This window comes from Nelusetta ayraudi, unplaced genomic scaffold (assembly GCF_046127955.1).
Source record: "Nelusetta ayraudi isolate G7.1 ecotype Tasmania unplaced genomic scaffold, CSIRO-AGI_Nayr_v1 ptg000064l, whole genome shotgun sequence".
NCBI classification, from domain to species: Eukaryota; Metazoa; Chordata; class Actinopteri; order Tetraodontiformes; family Monacanthidae; genus Nelusetta; species Nelusetta ayraudi.
In genome coordinates this window covers 1,258,591-1,280,000 of record NW_027466114.1, presented here as the reverse complement: position 1 = coordinate 1,280,000, position 21,410 = coordinate 1,258,591, and the positions used below count along the sequence as shown (strand labels likewise).

General features: G+C 42.4%; 3 protein-coding genes across 3 annotated transcripts in view; 1 reads left to right on the top strand and 2 right to left on the bottom strand.

Moving 5' to 3' along the window:
- The window catches only part of LOC142898371 (NACHT, LRR and PYD domains-containing protein 14-like), a 272,094-nt gene that overhangs the window by 129,034 nt on the left and 121,650 nt on the right, over positions 1 to 21,410 (top strand). The gene's annotated exons all lie outside the window — the stretch shown is intronic.
- Positions 1 to 21,410, bottom strand: part of LOC142898369 (NACHT, LRR and PYD domains-containing protein 12-like) — a 487,638-nt gene that overhangs the window by 443,653 nt on the left and 22,575 nt on the right. The window lies entirely within an intron of this gene.
- On the bottom strand, positions 14,505 to 16,838 carry LOC142898383 (tripartite motif-containing protein 16-like). Its single transcript, XM_076041323.1, has one exon. The coding sequence runs from the start codon at positions 16,777 to 16,779 to the stop codon at positions 15,055 to 15,057; it is 1,725 nt and encodes a 574-aa protein (XP_075897438.1). The 5' UTR covers positions 16,780 to 16,838; the 3' UTR covers positions 14,505 to 15,054.

Below are 21,410 nucleotides of genomic sequence, written 5' to 3'. Positions count from 1 at the left end.
GATACTTAACTATCAAACTATGTAACTAGGCAAAAACTATATATATAAAGTCTTGCAACGTTTTCAGCAGAGCGGTCTTAACATAAAAACGAACAGCCTTTTTTTCCGAAGGTATTTTGAATGTACTTTTTTTTGTCTGTATCCACAATATGTCATAGTCAAAATTAGAGGCATTGCCATGTTGCTTAAAACGCCACTGTTCTCCAGCTCAACATTAGACAAATGTCACAAGTCTTATCCAACTCTGCTTGTGTTGACAACTTTCATTCAGGTGAAATTACAACTTTTTTCTTTTGACAGCTTCTCCTGTGGAACACCGTGCCCACGGAGCAGGAAAATGTATGCTGCTTGGAGATACCACAGGTAAGAGTCAAGATATCAAAAATAAAATCTAGTTAGTCTTGATTATGGTCTATTGCATAAATCATTGAGACACAATGGCATTTATACTTTGTACTATGTAACCAACTTTATAGTTTAAGTGTATTTACAGTTCATAAAACTTGGACCAGATCGATCAGAGGTCACCAGATTCGTAAGGAGCCATTACAATGAGCTACAATAAGGACACAGTGTGTGTGTGTGTGTGTGTGTGTGTGTGTGTGTGTGTGTGTGTGTGTGTGTGTTGGACTGGCATCAAGGTAGGCTCGCCATCTTCAACAACAGGATTTGTTGACCGAATCTTCAGTCCGTTTTCAGGCTCTCACAAAAACCTGACCTACAAACAAGGTCACGCAATCTTTACTAAACATCCTTTGCTTTCAGATGCATCATAAAAAGAAAATCAAAAGTCAAAGAATAATTACCATTACACCTCAACTCATTCAGTCAAAATCGGTTGTACAACATTCACTCAATCGTCATAGATTCATGAGAACTGTATGGAGTTAACGTAGCTGTTCAACACGTGCTTGCATTCTCTTGCACTATAGGCCTATTCGTGCGAGAGAAATGCGCTAACAATTATCTCCAATTAAACTTAATTTGGCTCAGTCTGGACGTATTCCGTGACATGCTCGCTACAAACCATACACATACAACATAAATTAATAAACAAAGTGTACAAAATTGAGGAAACCACGCTGCCGTTCACTCTGATTTGTCGCAGCACGAGCACTCGATGAAACCAACACTAGGGGGAGTTAGCAGGCGCTACGCTCACCGTTGCTCGTCGGATTTGAGACAGAAGACGTGTGGAGTGCTCCGGGTGGAAAGGAGCCGACGTAGCTTAGCTCGACTCTTCCGTCCCACTGAACAGTTGCTCCGCTTCGTTTTTCTCCTCCTCCTCGTGTTTGATTGTCACTGTGCTTTCTCTCCTCTCGCTTCGACCGGGAGCGAAAAACCGGAAGTGCCGTGCGGCAGTGCTTCTTATCCGCACCAACAGGCTGCGCCTGCCGTGTGTGCGTTTTGATTGGCTGCTGAGGGCTAGATGCCTCACATTCCTGAGGGTTGCATTCAAACGCAATCGGACATCTAACATAAAAACTAAAATGATAAACCCATTAATTTTACACCTGGTTACAACTTCTTGCCCTACTTCCTGCTTTGAGTCTTACCCTTTTTTCCCCCAGGGCTGGCACGGTGCAGCTGAGGCAGGTTCTGCTGATTAGGATTTCCTGCAGCTGGTCCTAATCAGCAGAACCAGCAGCATATAGGTCCGGCAGTCCTCCTCCTCTGTGCCAGAACGTCTCGTTGCCACTCCTGAGAGTTACTGCCCTGCGCTCCGTGTAGTGTGCGCCTTGAGATTTTCTGTATTTGTACACTTTTATTATTTATTTATTCAAACGTTGGTAACTTTTACTTTGTTTTATGACTCTGTGTTTTCGTATGTCCTTTTATGTATGTTGGCTACTGAACACAAATTTCCCCCTCTGGGGGATTAATAAAGCATCTATTTCTAAATAAAACTGACGCCAACTTCATTTCATGTGTTGCTTTTCCTTCTTGCTCTGCCCTACCAATATATCAAGGTTACCTTGATATATTGTTAATCTTAAACGAAATTTGTTCCTCTGTCTAACATTAAATAAATAATTAATAATAAATATTTGTTCCTCTGTCTAACATTAAATAAATAATTAATAATAAATAAATAATAAACCATTGCCAAAATCATTGCTGAAAATGTTAGGGTCAGAAATAATGGTAGTAAAGAGGTAAAGTATATGTGAATATGCAGATAAAAAGAAGAAATTGATTCATAATATGTGTATATATATATATATACACACACATATTTTTTTTCTTTTTCTTTTTTCTCTATATTTTATGTACAGATGGGGTGTATGGGCTTAAGGTGCTTGGGTGAACTTGGATGCTTATGCGTTTTTATTTAAAAACAACAGTTTCTCCACAGTAAAAGGGTTTGAGGTGGTTTCTCTTTTCGGAAACTATTTCCCCAGCTTTCGAAAACACCCTCTCGCAGGGCACAGAGGATGCTGGTGTTGCCAGGCAGGTACTCGTTTGCCAGCTTGTGTAGGTTTGGGTATACAGCTTTGTGTGTCATCCAGTACACAAGAGGGTCCTGTGATAACACTGCACCTCCACTATGGCATCAGCAGTAGCATTGCTGGATGCCCTCGCTCCTTCAGCATCCCTGTCCAACAGCTTCCACAGGTCAATGGCTGAAAATGAAACATTAGATAAAGTTTAGTCTGTACATGAAAAAATGAAAAATAAAGTCTATTGATCCTAATTCTATAATTTTTGTACCTTGGGAAGATGCAGCTGGTTCTGGCTGTGCTCTCGAAGTAGACGGCGGCTCCTCTTCATGCGGAACATTCCGCAACAATGCCGCACACTCAGATTTTAACCGGCGCACAGCTGACTCAGCATTTTCAGGGCTTTGGAATCCGAGTGTTTTAAATCTTGGATCAAGTAATGAAGACAATGAGAAGATACTTGTGGTTTATTTGTTACTGTATGAATAAGTTGAGTAATACGCTTGTAACAAATTCCCTTGTTCGGCGGCACGATTTCAAAATGCTCCCAGACTTGAGATCTCTTCCTGGTTGGTTCCGTTGCAGAGCAATAAGAAAGCAAACCGAAAGCAATACGAACGCTAATCAAATCAATCCAAAAGGTATCGACCAGATAGGCAACGCATTGCGCCGTTTCATCCATTTTAAACTCAACTGAGACCTGCCAGTCTTTCAAAGCACCGCCCACTGAACCAAACCAGCCAGCTGATTCAGTCTGAATGAAGCGGTGAAGTGGTTCAAACATCATCAGTCACGTGGTTTGAAGCAAGCTCCGGAGCAGCGCTTCAGAAAAAATACCCTACCGAGTTGTGGGGCGTGGTTCGAAGCCCCGTGTCAGAGAGAACATCACTACTGAAATGTTTTATTTACGACAAGCCAACGATCGGTAGAGAGACAAGGATTCTATTTGTGTATTTTCTATACCATGAAAACTGTGACGATAGCTGAGTTTGCGGCTGAATGCACGTGGGTGGGGTGGGGCTGAGTGGTGCATTTCGTTTTGTTGCGCTTTCATGTTGCTCTTTCTCTCAGTCTGTTCGTTCTCAGTCCATATCGTGGAATACGTTAGCACTTCTTATGTTCATATACATTATCAAATTTGGTGGCTTGGGCAAAGATAAGATAAAATACATTGATTCAGTTAAAGGTGATTTTACAAAAATGGCATATTGTCTACTTTCACTTTTCTTTCCTCGACCTGGAAATCATTCTCCTGTTATTCTGCTTCTGAATTATGTTTTTTGTTTCATTTTGCTCCTCCTATTCATGAACTACAGGGAGGCTGCCAATTGAGAAAATGTTTAATTAACTATACTTGATATGATTTAATTTAAGTTGGATTATCAAAAAATTGTTTGACACAGCCCTTGTGTGTGAAATTGTATAAACATAATCACTTTTGTCTACTTGTATATGCTTTCAGGTCGAGGTGTGTTCAGCCAGCGGACCATAAATAAAGGAGATTTTCTCATAGAGTACAGAGGAGATATCATAAATAAAAAAGAACGTGAAATCAGGTTGAAATTGTACCATGATGCACTCAAAGTTTTCCTCTTTGAGTTTCATTTTAATGGACAGCTTTTATGGTATGTTACCATAGCTTTAAATGCAAACTCTGCTACCTCAGTCAAAGCAATATGATGAATGATCCTGTGCCCTTATAGAGTATTGTTTTCTTGATTTTTTTTAGTGTTGATGCTGCCAGAGATGATGGCTCACTAGGGAGACTGGGTAACGGTGAACACATCAATCCAAACAGCAAAATGAGAATCATCAGCGTGGATGGACGGCCTCATCTGTGTTTGTTTGCCATCAAGGACATCTCCCGAGGGGAAGAAATTACCTACAATTACGGGGATTCTGACTGGCCATGGAGAAGCAAGGTATTTTGAAATGCAGGGTTACCCCCACATTAATTAAATACATTAAAACTAATATGTTAAGCTTGTTGCGTGTTAGTTTGCATTTAGAAATACAAACTCAAATTATCTAAACTTAAACTCATGAGTAATATTCAGCAGGATATAGCGGCCTATTTACAGTATTGCAGGAGTGATTAGTAAGTTTACAGTCCATTAAAAATGCGTTAACATAAGTCAAATCAGACTCTTGAACTTGTGGAAACTTGGCTCTGTTGTATGATGACAGACAATAGTTGTTTTTTTTTAACCTGACACCAAATTGTTGCTTATCATCCTCATGGTTTTCAAAGTGGAAGTACTCACTTGTGTTTTCATTGCAAAGTCCAGTCCTTAATGCTGTATATGTTTGTTTGTTTTTTAAGGTTTCCAAAGAGGTGCCTTTCCAGCCAGCTGATGTGGCCACATGCAGTTCTGACAAAAATGACAATGACCAGGTGAGATGATCACTAGTATTTTTTTTTTTCCTCCACCCTTTTTTATTTTTTCTTAAGAGGTACGAACTCATGAATAATTGTCAGCAGGAAGTAGACACACTTCCTCCTGTGTCGTACAGGTCTTTATTTTCTTTTTTCTGCTTTTTTTTGTTAAAGTATGAAGTTAAACGCAGTGGTTCTCTTTCCATGAACATTTCCAAAGAGGTGCCATGCCAGCTTCCTCATGTGGCCATGTGCAGTTCCCCCGCCGCCAACATTGAGGTAAATTGATCATCACTGACTGTTGGATCTTTTTCCTAGAGGTATAAACTCATGAGTTGTAGTCGGCAGGATGTGGACACACGGTCCTGTGTATGTCTCAGCTTGTCAGGTGGAGATATTAGGAGGACTTTGAGTTTTGTGTTTGAAAGGATGGATGGAGGAGTTGCCTTTAGCAGTGGGTGGACACACAGGTCCTGTGTAATACTCTCCTAGACAGGTGCAGCCATTAGGAGGACTGTCTGGTTTTGTTTTTTTTTAAGCGTGCGTGAACCTTCCATGTATTCCTACTTTACTGATTAGCCAAGCTATGGGCATGGCTCTCTTGTGTCTACATAAATACACATAAGATGTGTGATCATGTTCGTCCACAGTTCTCGTCTTCCAGTTCAGATTTTTGAAGCACAATGATGAGATCAGCCTGTAATTGTGTCTTTGTAGATTTCCAAAGAGGTGCCTTTCCAGCCTCCTGACATGGCCACATGCAGTTCTGACAACAATAACCAGGTGAATTCGTCACCGCTGACTTTGTCCTTTGAGTTTTGAGTTTCAAATTGCACAATGTAAATATCCACAGGTGTCGAGGCATGGTTGCTGTCTAATGTCCAGATGGACCAGTGTCAACATTAGATTACATTGTTCAAAATTACGGAATTTTAAAGGTCCTGAAAATCTATTTAAATGGCATCCATTTACTATTATATGTGCTAGGCTAGCGTCATTTGCAATCCATTGTTCTTTCGGCCAATTATGGTATAAATTGGTATAAAAGCTCATTGTCCATTGGCATCTGCCAATGGACAATGAGCTTTGTTTTTTTGTTTTTAACATGTAATATGGATATAAAGAAAAAAAGGTTAAACATAAAAAATACATTCAGACAATTTTACTTTGCATTTTGACTGTCCAAAAAATGTCCCTTTTGCCTACACTAAATGAATATGATCAGTGTTTGATAGGTGTCAGGTCAGATCAGAAATGGTCTTTTAATTGCCCCTTTTTTTCCAACAGAACTGTGATCATGAGCTGGTCATTGAAGAAATACCAAGTTTAGAAAAATGTGCTGCATGAAATGGATTGGTGAGAGATGTAAAAGTGAGTATTTATTCTTTTTATTGAGTCCTGTGTATATTTTGACTGCAATTTGTCTGGTTGTGATGACATGAAAAACCATAGGACTGTTGCTTTTTTTGAGATAACGGTCTCTGAAATGGGTTGCTGTAATTTTGAATAAAGAACAGTAGTTTGTCTGTAGTTTTCATCTACAAAACATGTTGCTTTTTTCACCCTCCAAATGAGTCCTGTATGTTCAGAGGTACTCTATGAAAAACTAACTTCCAAGTCACCTGTGCAATCTGGTAAGCAATCATCAAATGTATTGGTTGCAAAATATGGATTGTCATAATAGTATACTCCACATTCCTAAATTTAACGTCAAGTTTGAACAAAACAACTAGTATTGTTACATGACATGTGTAACTCTGCTATTTTGGTGTTAAATCATATGCATCTGCTTTTATTTGCCTTATATGATTTGACAAAGAACTGTCTTTGCACTAATTATGGCATCGGAACACTACCAAAAGTCCTGTGAACAAAAGTCACACGCATAAGTTTTTTTTTTATAAACTGTATTTCTGCTCATGAGCTTTTTTGACATGACAGGAAAAAACATGCTTGAACTTGCACAGAAAACTTTCAAACGCTCGTGTGAGAAATTCTCGCATGTGGAAACTCTCAGCTGCTCCCATCAAGAACTTGCACCAATATTTTTTTTTTTGCTAGGATTTGTTCAGTAAGAGGCTGATTTTTTTTCAGTTTATTTTTTCCCTGAAGATTAAAAAAAAAAAATCTATAAATAAATGTCATTTAAAAAATAAACAATACAACTCTGCATTCATGTGAAAGGTGAAATTTAAGATGTTGCCTATATAAACTAATAGTTTTTTTTGTAACTTATCTTGTATTAATAATGTTGTGTAAATGTCTAAGGTGAATACATAGAGATATTGACCAAAGTCTACAAGCATAAACTAGACGGGCTCAGCCAGATTTTAGTAAAGTAAAAGCGTGTTCATTTTCAAATTCCTTGCAAATCTGCTAAATAAGGTGCACTAACATTTTTCCTTTTTCCTTCATGTCCTGTCTTTTATGATTGGCAAATATAACTGAAGGGGGGCAACATACTCCCACCCACTAGATGGGGGTCAGTACAAAAACATATCAATGTAGTCAACATCTTAAATTTCTCCTGCATGTGGTGTATTGAATTTTTATTTATTTATTTTTTTTTAGTTATGATTCCTTTGAAAACCATTGTCGGGGAAAAAGATTCCATGTACAAGAAGGAAATGGTTTTACCAAAATTAAAAAAAAATGTCCTATGTGTACAACAGGAAACAAATTTACAACAAAACATCAGCCTTTTTCAGTCATTAATGTCAATGATATGGGAAACAAGAGATGCGCTTGAACAAACTTAAAGCCTTGAACTATAGGTTTGTGACATTTTGCAAACATTCAAGTCAATGTTGTATATATTCTACCAAATCCCAATGCAGTCATTGAGGCATACAGGCCTGTGTGGCTTGACCTTGTGCTGTCCTATTGGCAAAGTCGGTCAACCAATCTTCTTCTGCTACGCCCACTTGCTGACAAAATCATCCTCGTAAAAAAAAAAGGCGACCTGTGCTTTTTGAATGCGAGCAGCTGAGACAGTTGCGCACAGAGCACTTGTGGAATTCATTCTCATGCAAGCATCTGAAAGTTTAGGTTCATACGCTGACAATAAATTCCTTTTTTAATAAATGTATTTTCTGCCTAGTTTGTAACCAGCCCTGGCACAGAACGTGTTACATTAAGCATGTGAAGAACATTCCAGAGACGCTGACAGTAAGTGTTGTAGTATAATTATTCTCTGTGATTTGCTCTCAAAGTGGACAAAAGGGTTGTCTTTATCTTTTTAAATAGGTGTCTGAAAAAGAAAGTTCAAGTGACATCGCATCCTCAGGGGAGGAATACGTGCCTGATTCTGACAGTAATTCCGATGTCCCCAATCAAGAAAAATATATCACAAACATTTGGAATTACAGAATTTTGAGATTTCCAGCAGTGATTTGCTACCTAGAGATGTGGTCGTCACAAATTAACTGTCAGGAGCTGGGAAGAGTAATTCTGGTCCTGAAGACATCTCTGTTAACGATCAGACTGAACCTGAAGACCAACAGATCTTACAGTCCTCCTCTCTCAGAAATAAAACGTATTGCTACATTTGTGGAAAAGCCCAGACAAAATTTACGCGTCACTTAAAAACTCATGAGAATACGCATGTGGATGTGGCTCGAGTTTTGACGCTTCCCAAAAAGTCCAAGGAGCGCATGAAAATGCTTGTCAAGCTTCGCAGCAAGGGAAACTACAGCCATAACAAAGATGTTTTGGAAAATGGAGCTGGATCATTAAAACCTAGACGCACAGCCAAGAAGAAAAATTACAATGTGAAAGACTATGTGCATTGTATGTACTGCAAGGCATTCTATCTGAAAAGGGATCTGTGGCGACATGTCAAAAAATGCGCACCCAAACCAGCTGGATCCAATACAGCGACTGGAAGAACCAGGGTTGCGTCTTTGGCTGCCATGTCTGAATCAACTGCATGTCAGCAAATATCTGCAGGGGTCTGGAAGCTGCTAAGTGTCATGAAAGACGATGAGATAACTGCTACGGTCCGTAATGACTATTGTATTCTCCAGCTTGCACAGTCTTTCTTAAACAAACATGGACAAGATCCCACAAAAGGCGACTATGTGAGACAAAAACTGAGAGAAATCGGGAGACTTCTGCTAACACTGAGAAAAGAATTTGGAAGACACACTCTTGAAGATGCCATTCGACCTGCGAAATTTGAAGTGGTCATCCAAGCAGTAATAAAAGTGGCTGGGTTTGATGATAACAAGCATTGCTACCGAACCCCAAGTCTCGCACTCAAGCTGGGTCACTCACTGCAAAAAGTGAGTGACATTTTATACTGCCGAGCACTGACGGCTGAAGATAATGAGCTGAGGAAGTCCGCAGAGACTTTTAAGGTCCTATATTCCAAAAAGTGGTCAGAATTGGTTTCTCGTGGAGCTTTAACGACACTGAATGAGCGTCACTTTAACAAGCCGTCCACTCTTCCGTTTACACAAGATGTACAGCGTCTACATAAGCATCTGGAAAAGGTCTCTGAACAGGCAACCGAGGACTTGAAAAATAAGTTATCGCCACAATCATATGCTGAACTATGCAAGGCGACAATGGCAAACGTGATACTATTCAATCGGAGACGTGGAGGCGAAGTTTCGAAAATGCATATGAAGGGCTTCCTGGAGCGGGACACAAGCGCCTTGCATAAGGATGTTGCAGTCGGGCTCACAAAGTTTGAATTGGAACTATGCAACCACTTTAGTCGCGTTGAAATTAGGGGAAAGCGGGGAAGGAAGGTCGCTGTGTTGTTGTCACCAGGTATGGTCGATGCCTTGACACTTTTAATAAATAAAGGAAGAGACTGTGGTGTCCCAGAGGACAATCTATTTCTTTTCGCCAGACCACATTGTCTCACACCTTACCGAGGACAGGACTGTCTGAGGGTTTATGCCGACGAATGCGGGGCTCAGAACCCTCAACTCCTGAGGTCGACACAATTGCGAAAGCATGTCGCAACTTTATCGCAGGTCCTTAATCTCAAAAATCACGAATTGGACCAAGTTGCAGATTTCCTTGGACACGACATCAGAGTGCACAGGGAATTCCACAGACTGCCAGACGCCACAACACAGCTTGCCAAAGTTTCAAAACTTTTGCTAGCCCTGGAAAAGGGATCCCTTACAAGTCTTCAAGGCAAAACACTTGAGGAGATAGAAATAGATGGTAAATATATATACTTTTATTTTGTGAAAAGTTAATTCTCTTGCAATTTTTGATGCATTAAAATGGGTCAGATTGTCTCTAGCAATGGTTTTCACTTTTACTTCCTAATTTATACAAGCTAATATAAATTTTGTTAGATGACCTACAGTTGTCTGATGAAAGTGAACAGAGCGAGTTTGAGGAAGAAAATCTCCCGACATACTCACAGGACCAAGGTAGGCACACTGATTTTCCATCATATGTATATGTTGGCTTTGTTGGGATGGCTAATTTTGAGCTACACTACAGCTTCAGCAGAGATGAACAGTGCGAAGCAACCTGCAGAGGAACCTCCAGACAGATCTTATCAGCCGTCTAATGGTTAGCCCTTCAATAGTTGCCATGTCTACATGCAGACTTTGTCCGTTTGGATTAAAATGTTCCGAATGGCTATTAGGTGTTGCCTGTTAACATGTGACAGCTACTCTGATATGGGGTTTGCATGTGTCAGTGGATTTACATGGTGTTTGGATTATTTACTCCCCTCTATCTATCTCCCAATCTCTGTCTCTATCTCCATTTATCTATCTCTCCATCTATCTATGTATCTATCTGTTTCTCTCTATCTTTGTATCTCTATCTATTCCCGTCTGTCTATTTCTATCTCTGTCTCTCGGTATCTATATATACCGTTCTGCATCTGTCTGTCTCTTATCTCTATTTATCTCTCTGTCTCCATCCATCTCTCCGTCTCATCCATCTATCTCTCCGTCTCATCCATCTATCTGTCCATCTATCTCTGATCTCTCTCTCTCTATCTCTTCGTCTACCTCTTGTCTCCATCTGTTTCTATCTATCCATATATCTCTATCTCCATACAAATCTATCTCTCGCTCCCTATATATCCCAGTCTCCAGATATTGACGCCAACCAAGAGGGTGCATCAGAAGGTAAGTGATGCAATAGCAAGGACGATTGAACTCATGAGCTACTTTTGAAATTATTTTGGTCCGTCAACGCCGCCATGTGAAGACAAAACATTATTTTTTTTCCAGCCCTGACTGAACGTGCAGAGAGCAAGGGCAAAAATCCAGAAAAAAGAAAATGACCGAACAAACAAAGTGTTTTTTGTTTGGTTTTATATATATTTTTTATTTTTTTTAGCAGCAGTTAAAACTACTAATGGCAGCGAACGTGTGAAACAACAGAAAAATCGTGTTCTTAATGTGATGTTTCTCTAAGTGAAAAATAAATCTTGCTTAATCATTGCATCTAAACTTTGATTTATTTTTTGAATTATCAGGGATTATGGACCAACTGCCTAGCATGCATGTTTACATGTGCTACGGCCGTGGTCGCATTGTATAACATGGTTGCATTTGGACTTACAAAAGGAAAGTAACGCTCTGACTGGACTGGTCATTTGGGAATCTTTGGAGCCACACAATGGCAACCAGTGGTGCGCATCCAGTCTGCCGCACTACTTATCTAAAATTTTAAATGAGAGCACCTTAATGCACAATCCTGTCATTTGCATGCGTGTCCACCTATGTTCCATTAATTCATGTTTGACCCCTAAATACACATCGGTACCATCTTTGTGTGTGTGTGTGTGTGTAGGCACAGTCCTCTCAAAAGAAGTTGGTCCTGAGAAATACCATTTGTGTCATAGGCGCAGTTAAGTATCTCATTATCTTTTGTCCACTTAATTCATCATGAGATCAGGTTGTTATATTTTGCCCTTCTCTTCTGTGTATTCACTATTTGAAGTGACATTTGGGTTGTACAGGTTAAACTGATTTTTTTGACATTAACCACATGTTTGTTGCATAAGTGGAAAATGGTGCCGGTCTAATTCAGCAAAAAAACTAGTTTGAAGACGAGGCCCTTCTAATGTCAGATACACCTGTATGTGTGTGTGTGTGTTTGTGTGTGTGTGTGTGTATGTGTGTGTGTGCGCGCGCTGACATCAGAGAAACAGCGGGCAGAGTTGACCCAGCAACACATGGAGTGGAGCCGCCAGATGACCCAGAGACACATGCAGCAGATCAAGGACCTACAGGCTCAGCTGCAGATGATGGCTCTGCAGCAGGTACGGAACACACACACACACACACACAGACTCACAAAAAACACATTTATTCCCACAGCTGGAGCCACAAACACACCCCTCTGTTTCTGTGTCTGCATGTGCTGGTTTTTAAACAGAGCTATAACCTCCCCACTGCCTGTGCGTGTGTGTGTGTGTGTGTGTGTGTGTGTGTGTGTGTGTCATGAGGTCAGAATTTTCTTTCAACCATATTTTGTAACCCAAATCAAACAAATCATCGATGCTGAGATTCCAACGTTGACCATGTGCACTTTTTTCACGTGTGTGTTTGTGTGAAGGACCTGAAGCAGCAGAACCAGTACCAGGTGTTTGAGCGGCAGCTGGACGGGAGTCGCTGTGCCATGCAGGAGCTGCAGAGGGAGAACACCACGCTGAAGAAGCAGCTGAAGGACAGGAGGGACAACTTCCTCTCCTTCTGCGCACGTCAAACTCTAGCGTCTGGTCGGTTGGACGGTGACTGACTCTGTTTGGGGGATTTATTTATTCATTCAGATTTTCTGAGATCTTGTATCCACCATGCCCGCCCAGGTCAGTGCAGAAGAACCGCGAGGTGGAGAGAAAGAAGGAAGAGGAGGAGGAGGAGGAGGGCCCCAAAGTGCTCGACAAGCGGGACGCCCAGCTGGAGGAGGAGGCGCAGCGTCTGAAAGAGGAGGTGGAGAAGCTGCGGGTGGAGATGGAGAAGCTGGAGGAGTCGCAGAAGCACTGGGAGGAGCGGTGGGAGGAGGACGTGAAGGACGCACCTGCAGGCTCGCATCGTGGCCCTGGAGAATGAGTGAGTGGCGGGGGGGCAGGGAGCGGAAAATATGGCAGGTGGCAGTGACCATGACCGTGTATTGGTGTGTGTGTGTGTGTGTGTGTGTGTGTGTGTGTGTGTGTGTGTGTGCGCGCGCGCGCGCAGGCTGCATGAGCGGGAGGAGCGCTGCTCGCCGTCGCAGCATCGCCAGCATGATGCATCTGCAAGCAAAGAAAAAAGAAAGGAAAGAAAGAAAAAAGCTCCTCCCAGCGCCAGAAGCGCTGCTGGTTTTTCAGGGTCCAGCGTCCCTCCTGACGGATCGCCAGTCTGTCGGTGTTCCGTCACGCCGTTTCAAATTAGCTGGCGTTGATGCGGCCTCACGTGAATTACTAAGAAATCAAAAAAAAAAAAAAGGGAAAACCCCATATAGATATATGTGCATTCAATTTTAATGACGAGATGTGCAGCCCAGATCTGACCACGAGGCTCAAGGGGCTTTTTAATGAGTGTATCGTCGGAATGTTTCAGAGAAGAAAGGATTCCATGTCGAACCATCAGCGCCCTAAAGTGAAACTGGAGGCTGCGGAGGAGTGAGAGGTTCAGTTCGCAGTAGCTTGGTTGTCACATGAGGACAGGCGCTGCAGTGATCAGAGCCTGTACACCAGGAGTGTCAAACTCAAATACACAGTGGGTCAAAATTTAAAACTTCGGACGTTAAATGTTCCCCAGTTGAAATGGTGCATGCACAACGCATATTAATCTAATGTCATAAATCAGGAAATATCGAAAAAGTCTCGGTTCGTAATCGCATGCGCGACTCACATCGGGAACCCGTCGGAAACCGTCTCATAAATCCACGCGTGCAGGCACTCAGATGGGGTTGCGACAGTGGTAAAGGAAGACCAAGGCTTTGAGGTTTTGATTGGTTGTTGTTTTTCTTCTTCGTCTTCTTTGTCTTCTACGTCTTCTTCGCTTTTTGTAAATAACGTTCTCAAAGGAACGGGAGGAAAATGGTTGCGCTTGAGTGAAGTAAACAAAAAATGGGGGGATTATAAAATTACGCAAACCTCGCATATTTTGCTCGGAAATCGGAGATTTATGCGGCGAAAATGTCTTTGGAAAAATGCCCCAGTTTATTGGTGCAGTTTGGACAAGAGTTGAAGCTCATTTTATGTTCATTTAGGGTTGATTAAATATGACGTCGCTAAAGGCCGAGGCTAGAAATGCATATAATATAATATAATATAATATAATATTATATTATATTATATTTTATATGATTTATTAATATAGCATTAAATAATCACTATATATGAATTCACATGATCATGAGTGTTATGATGCAATAAAGTAAATACAATGTGAGTCAGTAAAGTACCCGTTCTCTAGTTGTTCTGTAAAATAGTGGTGTGTGTGTGCGTGCATGTGGGTGCGTGCGTGTGTGTGTGTGTGAGTGTGTGTGCATGCGTGCACACTTTTTTTCCCCTGTTTTTGCTGAGCAGCAGATGAAGCTGCTTTGCTAACTGTTAGTTGACCTTTGACCTCGTGCTGAGTTCCTGCTGACTCTCTGCCTCCCCCCCTGTGGTGAGCAGCTGGTACTGCAGCCTGACATCAGTCACGTCAGCTCATTGGCTGGCACCAGTTCACTGCCAGGAAACACTCCCACTGCTGTCTGGATTGTCTTGTTGCTTTATTGCTTCAATTCAACACTTGATCATTGACTTGACATTGTTGTGCAATACAGACTGATGGCATATTTCATGACTTATTGATTGACTATTGTCACATTGAGCCAACAAGCAGAATCAAAAGACAAAATTCTCTCACAATATTTACATGCATTCATCTGATTGTTGACAAACGGATTAACAGTCAGAAGGTTGATCAGATGGATGAGTTGTTGAAAGGTCAAAGGTCAGCGGGGAAAGGTCCAGAGTGGAAACAGACCTCAGTTGTGTTTCCACAGTAATAAAGTTGTCATGTGGACTAATGACACATTATTAATCTGTGGGATGAATGGGCTGCAGAGGAAGAGAAACAACGTGGCACAAACATCCAGCAGCCGTGGAGACAAACATCAGGTGGACAACAGTCACCAGGAGCACCAACAGGAAGTGGCGTCCAGGCCCCGCCCACCCTGTGATTGACAGTCGGAGACACTGGGCAACAAAGGTGAAGACAGAAGAAGAATCAAAGGTGAGAATTCAGCTCAGAGTCTCTCTGACGACTTCAGTCACACTTTCATCAACTCAGCTGAACAACCTGAACCAACATAAAGTCCAACATGTAGCGGCTGAGTGAAGGAGGTCTGGACTCTGTGGAGGAGCTCCATTGTTCCAGAGACGCTGTAGAAGGACAGAAGACCTGCTCTGTGGTCCAGGTACACTCCCACTCTGGAGGACTCAGGACCTGAGACACCAGTCCTGATGTTGTTGTGATAAAACACATATCCACCTGGGGAACAATATAAACGCCAGGATTTGTCATTGCATCCAAATCTACTTTCCTTTGACCTTCCTGCTCTGCTGATGTTCCTGTAGGCCACTGCTACCTCAACCCACCCTCTCCACTCCACCTCCCAGTAACATCGTCCAGTCAGACCTTCTCTACTCAGGACCTGCTGCCAGTCAGTGAATCTGTCTGGATGATCACAATAAGACTGAACTTTCATCATGAATGTCACTTTTCTGTTCTCCTCAGATAATAACAGATGTTTGTTCACTGTGTTTGGATCCAGAGTGATTTGAGGTGAACATCTGAGGAAGTCCTCTCTGCTCCTGGGTTCTGGTACCTTCAGTAGAACATCAACGTTGCTCACTGTGCATGAGATGTTTGTCTGAGTCTCCATCAGAACTTGCTGTATTTCATCTCTCAGCTTGGTCACAGCTGCTGCCACGTCCTCAAAGTATCTCAGAGGACGGATCTCCAGCCTGGAGGAGTCTGGAGACGCACTGAGTGCTGGCAGTGAGGAGAACCTGTGGAGAAACTGGCTGTGGTCCAGTGTGTGTGAGATCTTCTCCAGCTCAGCGTCTCTCCTCTTCAGCTCCATCATCTCCTGCTCCAGCTTCTTCTCAAGCTCTTTGACTCCACTCACTGCTGCCCCCTGTGTGGATCTGACCTGCTGCTGCACCTCAGAGTGTCTTTTCTCCAGCAGATGGATCATCTGGGTGAGGATCTTCTCGCTGTCCTTCACTGCTTTATCAGCAGAGCCGTTGATGGACTCCACCTCCTTCTGAAGCACCTTCAGGTCTTCCTCTGTGTGCTGGATCTTCTGCTGGATCTTCTGCCTGGTCTCCTCCAGCTCTCTCTGCCTCTCAGTCCTCTCTGCTGCTGCTGCCACTGTGTCGTGACCTTTATGCTCATCCACACAGCATAAACCACAGATGATCTTCTGATCAGTGCGGCAGAACATCTTCATCACCTCATCATGACGAGGGCAGATGTTCTCCTGGAGCTGCTGGCTGGGTTCCACCAGCTTGTGTCTCTGTAGGGGAGGAACATCACGATGACGCTGGAGGTGAGAGTCACAGTAGGAGGCCCGACAGTCCAGACAGGACTTGAGGGCCTTGAGTTTCCTCCCAGTGCAGACATCACAGGCCACATCTACAGCTCCAGCATAGCAGTGATCAGCAGGAGCATCTTGGAGTCCAGTCTTCGACAGGGTCTCCACTAGAGCTGCTAACAGGGTGTTCTTCTCCAGGACAGGCCTTGGTGTGAAGGTCCTCCTACACTGAGGGCAGCTGTAGACTCTCCTCTCCTCCTCTGCATCCCAGTGGTGTTGGAGACACTTCCTGCAGTAGCTGTGTCCACAGGAAGTGGTCACTGGGTCCTTGAGAAGATTCAGACAGAGGGAACAAGAGAAGGTTTCTGGGTCCAGCTGAGCTGCTGCCTGAGCCATTTCACCTCTGAGAGCCACCGACTGACTGACTGACTGGCTGGCTGGCTGACTGGGTTTCATTTCCTCAGAAATGAAACCAGTTTGACTTGAGGGGGAGGAAACAACCAGTCAGAGCTGTGATTGGCTGCAGGGAGCACAGGAGGCGGCTTCTAACCTCCCGACTCATTCCGAGAAGGGAAGTGGCAGGGTGTGTGTGTGTGTGTGTGTGTGTGTGTGTGTGTGTGTGTGTGTGTGTGTGTGTGTGTGTCCTTTGCTTCTACTGAAATATGTAATGTGTGGGCTCGCTGCAATAAAAGCCTTTGCTGTTGTTTTCTGCAGTTGTGTCAGGCCTGCGTGTCTAAAGTGCCGAGTCATCTTCTTATTGGGTGATCTGATGTCTTCCCACTTTGATTGTTTCTGCCCAACTTAGTTCCTAAACACAACTAAAGAGCAATAAGAACGGCCACAGTGAATAACTGCAGTGAATCCAGTTTAGATTTTCCTCTCCGACAGGTCAAACTGTTGTTTTGTAGCATCTGCAGTTTTAAGAAGCGTGTGTCATGTGTGTATACATAGAAGAGTGGAGTGTTCAAGTTTCTCTTGTTGCTGTTTGACAAAGACTGGCAGTATTTTCATGCATTTTCTCTTCATTAGAAACTGATTGGGGTCAAATAAAGAAAGAAAAAAGCTTTTGGAGAAAGAAAGCAATGAAAGTTGCTTCATTGCAGACTTTTACTGATACATCTGTCCTGGACCAAGAACATTTCGGCAACCAAGGAGCATTTTTTTGACCGTCGTCCTCTACACCACGGCTTTGACAAAGCGTGACGATGTTGTTGACTGGAAAAGCTGACTGGCAATGAATGATGACATGAGTCTGATAAAAATGATAGCGTCACGCACGGCGGGGAAAGCTTGGCGTTTTAAAGCGCAAAAGGAATGAAATGAACAGCATGTTGGAAGCTGGAGAAAGTCAAGAAATAATGAACAAGCATGTTGAAGCATTGGATCATTATTTGGGGGAGTTGATGGATTTGCAAGTGGCTGTACAAAATCTCTTTTCTAACGGAGAGGAAAGGGAAGCGGATCATATGGACTGGGATGAGCCTAAATTGATACCTTTTCCACATTTCTCATCTGACATTACAGAATGGTTGACTGGTGATGTGGGAAAAGGAGATGAGCAGGATGAGCAAAAGAAGCGAGAGGAGCTGGGGGAGCAAGAAGAAGCAAATGCGCTATTGGTGGGGCCAGAGGACAGTGTGTCCCAGGCTAAAGGGCCCGTAAGCAAGCAGGGCTTCAAGCAAAGATGCCAGCTCCTCCTCAGCATCCTCTCCTTTATCTTCTGCATGCTGAAAGGCTGAGGCTGAACAAGCTGCTCTAAAGGCCAAAGCTCAGGCCTTGGAAGTCAAACATGCACTCCATATGGAAGAACTTGAAGCTAAAAGCAAGAAGGGAAAGGCACCACGTGGAGACTGAACTGGCTGCAGCAGAAGCCAACATGCATGTATTCATGGGGAGTGTGATGTCACAGGCCACACCTGAACAACCACCTTCGTCATTAAAGCAACCGCAACCACCGGAAGCTCAACGGCCGTCAACATCAAAGCAGCTGAAGTCAGAAAACGTGACACCCTTACGCCAGTTCCAGGCCACTGGAACATCTACAGTATATAAAATTCCAGTAACATCTCCAAAACATCCTCAAAGCCTGCAGCAGTCATATATTCCTCACCAAACTATACCATGTAAAGCAAAGGCAGAAAAGAAACCTCTGGGTTACGAGCAAAAGGATGAGCATGGCTCCTCCATCTCAACAAAAGGAAATCTAATAAATGAAGGTTTCCTTACTGGCGTGTTAAAGAGGCAAAATGAAATCACTGAATTGCTTGTAAAGCAACATCAAGCAGCTTTTCTCCCCGCCAGAGAGATTCCTGCATTTGATGGTGATGCCTTGCAGAATAACTCCATGTTTTTGTTGTTGTTAAAGTTTCCTTTAAAATAATTCATTTGAACTGTGAGATGCACAATGCATTGAGCAGTCATTAAAAATTTGTGAAACGGTTTGATTTATTTTGAAATAAATGAATAATTCATTGAAGCTGATTTATGTTTAAAACTGTATTTAAAACTGTTAAGTCTTTTTTTTTTTTTTTTTTTTTAATAAATAAATAAATAAATAAATAAATGTTTCGCTCTCCACCGAATGTAGCCAGTGCAGAGTTGCCCCACCTAGCCAATCAGTGAGCTGCGTGAGCCCCAGCTGGTCAGCTCGGAAGCGGAGCTGTGCGGGGTTGCAGCTGTTCTCTCAACGCCTCTATCCTCTGTTTTATACAACTCAATAAATGAACACAGCACAACGTCATTACTGTATTTTGTTTTTTTCTATGCATTTAAAGATTGTCTGCCTCTTGTTAGTGAGAGAAAATAATATTTCAATACTGTGCGAGTGGCCATGGAGCTGCCGTTAAGCCTGAAGCAGATAAAATATAGGTTTGAATATGTGCCCCCCCCCCCCCTCATTTGTTTCTGCAGCTGGGTCTGTCCCAGGGAGTTGATCTTTCTGTACTTCTGTGGCAAGGTGCAGAAGGCCCGGGCGGGCTTGGAACCGCAGACTCCCGGGTAATAGCCATGCACGCTTCACCATTTGGCCAAGGAGCCAGGGCGCATGATCAACTGGAGGCATACTGACAGGACCGTCCACTGTCACACTTCCAACAAGACATTTCCACTGGGAGCCAACTGCCACATAATACGTGACAAGAAGAACACACACACCACACACACATCACACATACACTCTCTCTCTCTCTCTCACACACACACACACACACACACACACACACACACACACACACACACAGCATCATGTGACTTCCTGGAAGTGTGGGAGCGGTTGAGGCGGCTGGATGGGAGGAGCCACGGTGAGCAGCAGAAGCAGGAAGAGAAGCTGAGTTGAGGTTTTTTTTCTTCTGTAAATGAAGCCAATCATTTATTGTGAGTTGTTCCCTTCTTATTTCCAGCGGCTGCTCTCCCATTGCTAGCAGTAATGCTGCTACAGGAGTTGATTTCAATGCACCCGGACATCATCTTAAACACTCATATTGTACTTGATCTACTTTTTCAAGTGTTGAGCTCTTCAACCATAAACTATGGCCCCATAATCCAGAAGAGATCTGACTCATCCTATATACATGGATGTGAGGGCTTTTCTATTGGCTCCCCATTCTCAATACATTCATCACCTTTTTACATTGCTCCATCATTTTGTGAATGTGCACTGCCCACGTGAGTCTTTCATCAAACCATCTCCCCAGTAGTTTAAAGTGCTGCACCTTCTCCAAATCCTGATGATATCATTTGAACTGAACCTCCTTCCCAATTCTTTTCCTTGTAAAAATCATTGCTTTGCTTTTATCAACTGAAAATCTAAATGCCCAACTATTGGCCCATTTCTCTACTTTTAAAATAGCTTCTGGCATTTTTTGTAGCCCATCATCTGCAAACAAAGAACAGCCCATCCCCTGTTGCACTTGTGAAAATACTTCATTGATCATGACTGAGAATAATAATGGACTCACAATCCTCCCTTGTGGCGTTCCATTCTCCAGCCTAACACTTTCTGAGTACTCATTTCCTGCTCTAACTTGTATCTTTCTGTCTTGTAGAACATTTTTTATCCACTGCTCCATCTTCCCTCTTACCCCCGTTTTAAAAAGTTTCATTAGCAGCCCTTCTTTCCATAACATAGCATATGCTTTTTCAGTATGAAAAAAAAAAAAAAATACTGTCACACTTTCTTTATTAATCTGTGCTTTTCTTATTTCATGCTCTAACCACAGCAGCGCATCCATAGTATTACGGCCCTTCCTAAAAGCACTGTGATATTTGACTATATACCCTTTACTCTCCAAAAAATACCTTCATCTTTTATCATTTTCTCCATGACTTTGCAAATATTTGATGTTGAGGAAATGGGCCTATAATTGATTGGCTGTGAAGAATCTTTCCCTGACTTACTTATTGGAAGCACCACAGCCTCTTTCCAGTTGCTTGCTAATCTCCCTTCCTCCCAGACTTTGTTCTACAACTCCAGCAATACCTCTGTTGATGTTTGACTAAGGTGATTTATCCTTATATAACATATTTGATCCTTACCTGGAGCTGATGGCTTTGTCCTCTTTAAAGCTCCATTCAATTGTGCTTTAGTCAATGGTGTATTAATGAACTCCTCTGTTTCCCCTTCACAGTGCAAGAAAGCTTCATTCTCCCTTATTGTCCTTTTCCCTTCTTCACTGATATTTTCTCAACTATGAATTCTTCCTCATGTTTTCAGCAACATTGCAGCTTTTTCCTTCTCTCTTAGCGCTGTTTTGTTAGCCTCTTTTAAAACAGGGCATCTAAACTCCTTTTTAAGCCCATTCATTCTTTGAATCATTGCCCATATTCTTGATATTTCTGTTTCCCTCCCTACTGAGTTACAAAACCTTTGCCAATACTCTTTCTTTGCACACTTTATGATTCTTCCAACCCTGGCTTGTGATCTTTGATATTCAATAAGACTCTGATCATTATGATTCTGTTTGAAGACTTTCAATGCCTTATTTCTGCTTTGAATTGCCTCATCACACTCTGTTGTCCATCATTAGTGATGGGCGATAATGTCATTTTCAAATTCGATACGATATTCGATATTTTTGAGATCGATATTG

What these genes read in the sequence shown, in the direction of transcription:
- LOC142898383 (XM_076041323.1), bottom strand. Translation starts at nt 16,779, where the DNA reads ATGAAACCCAGTCAGCCAGCCAGCCAGTCAGTCAGTCAGTCGGTGGCT.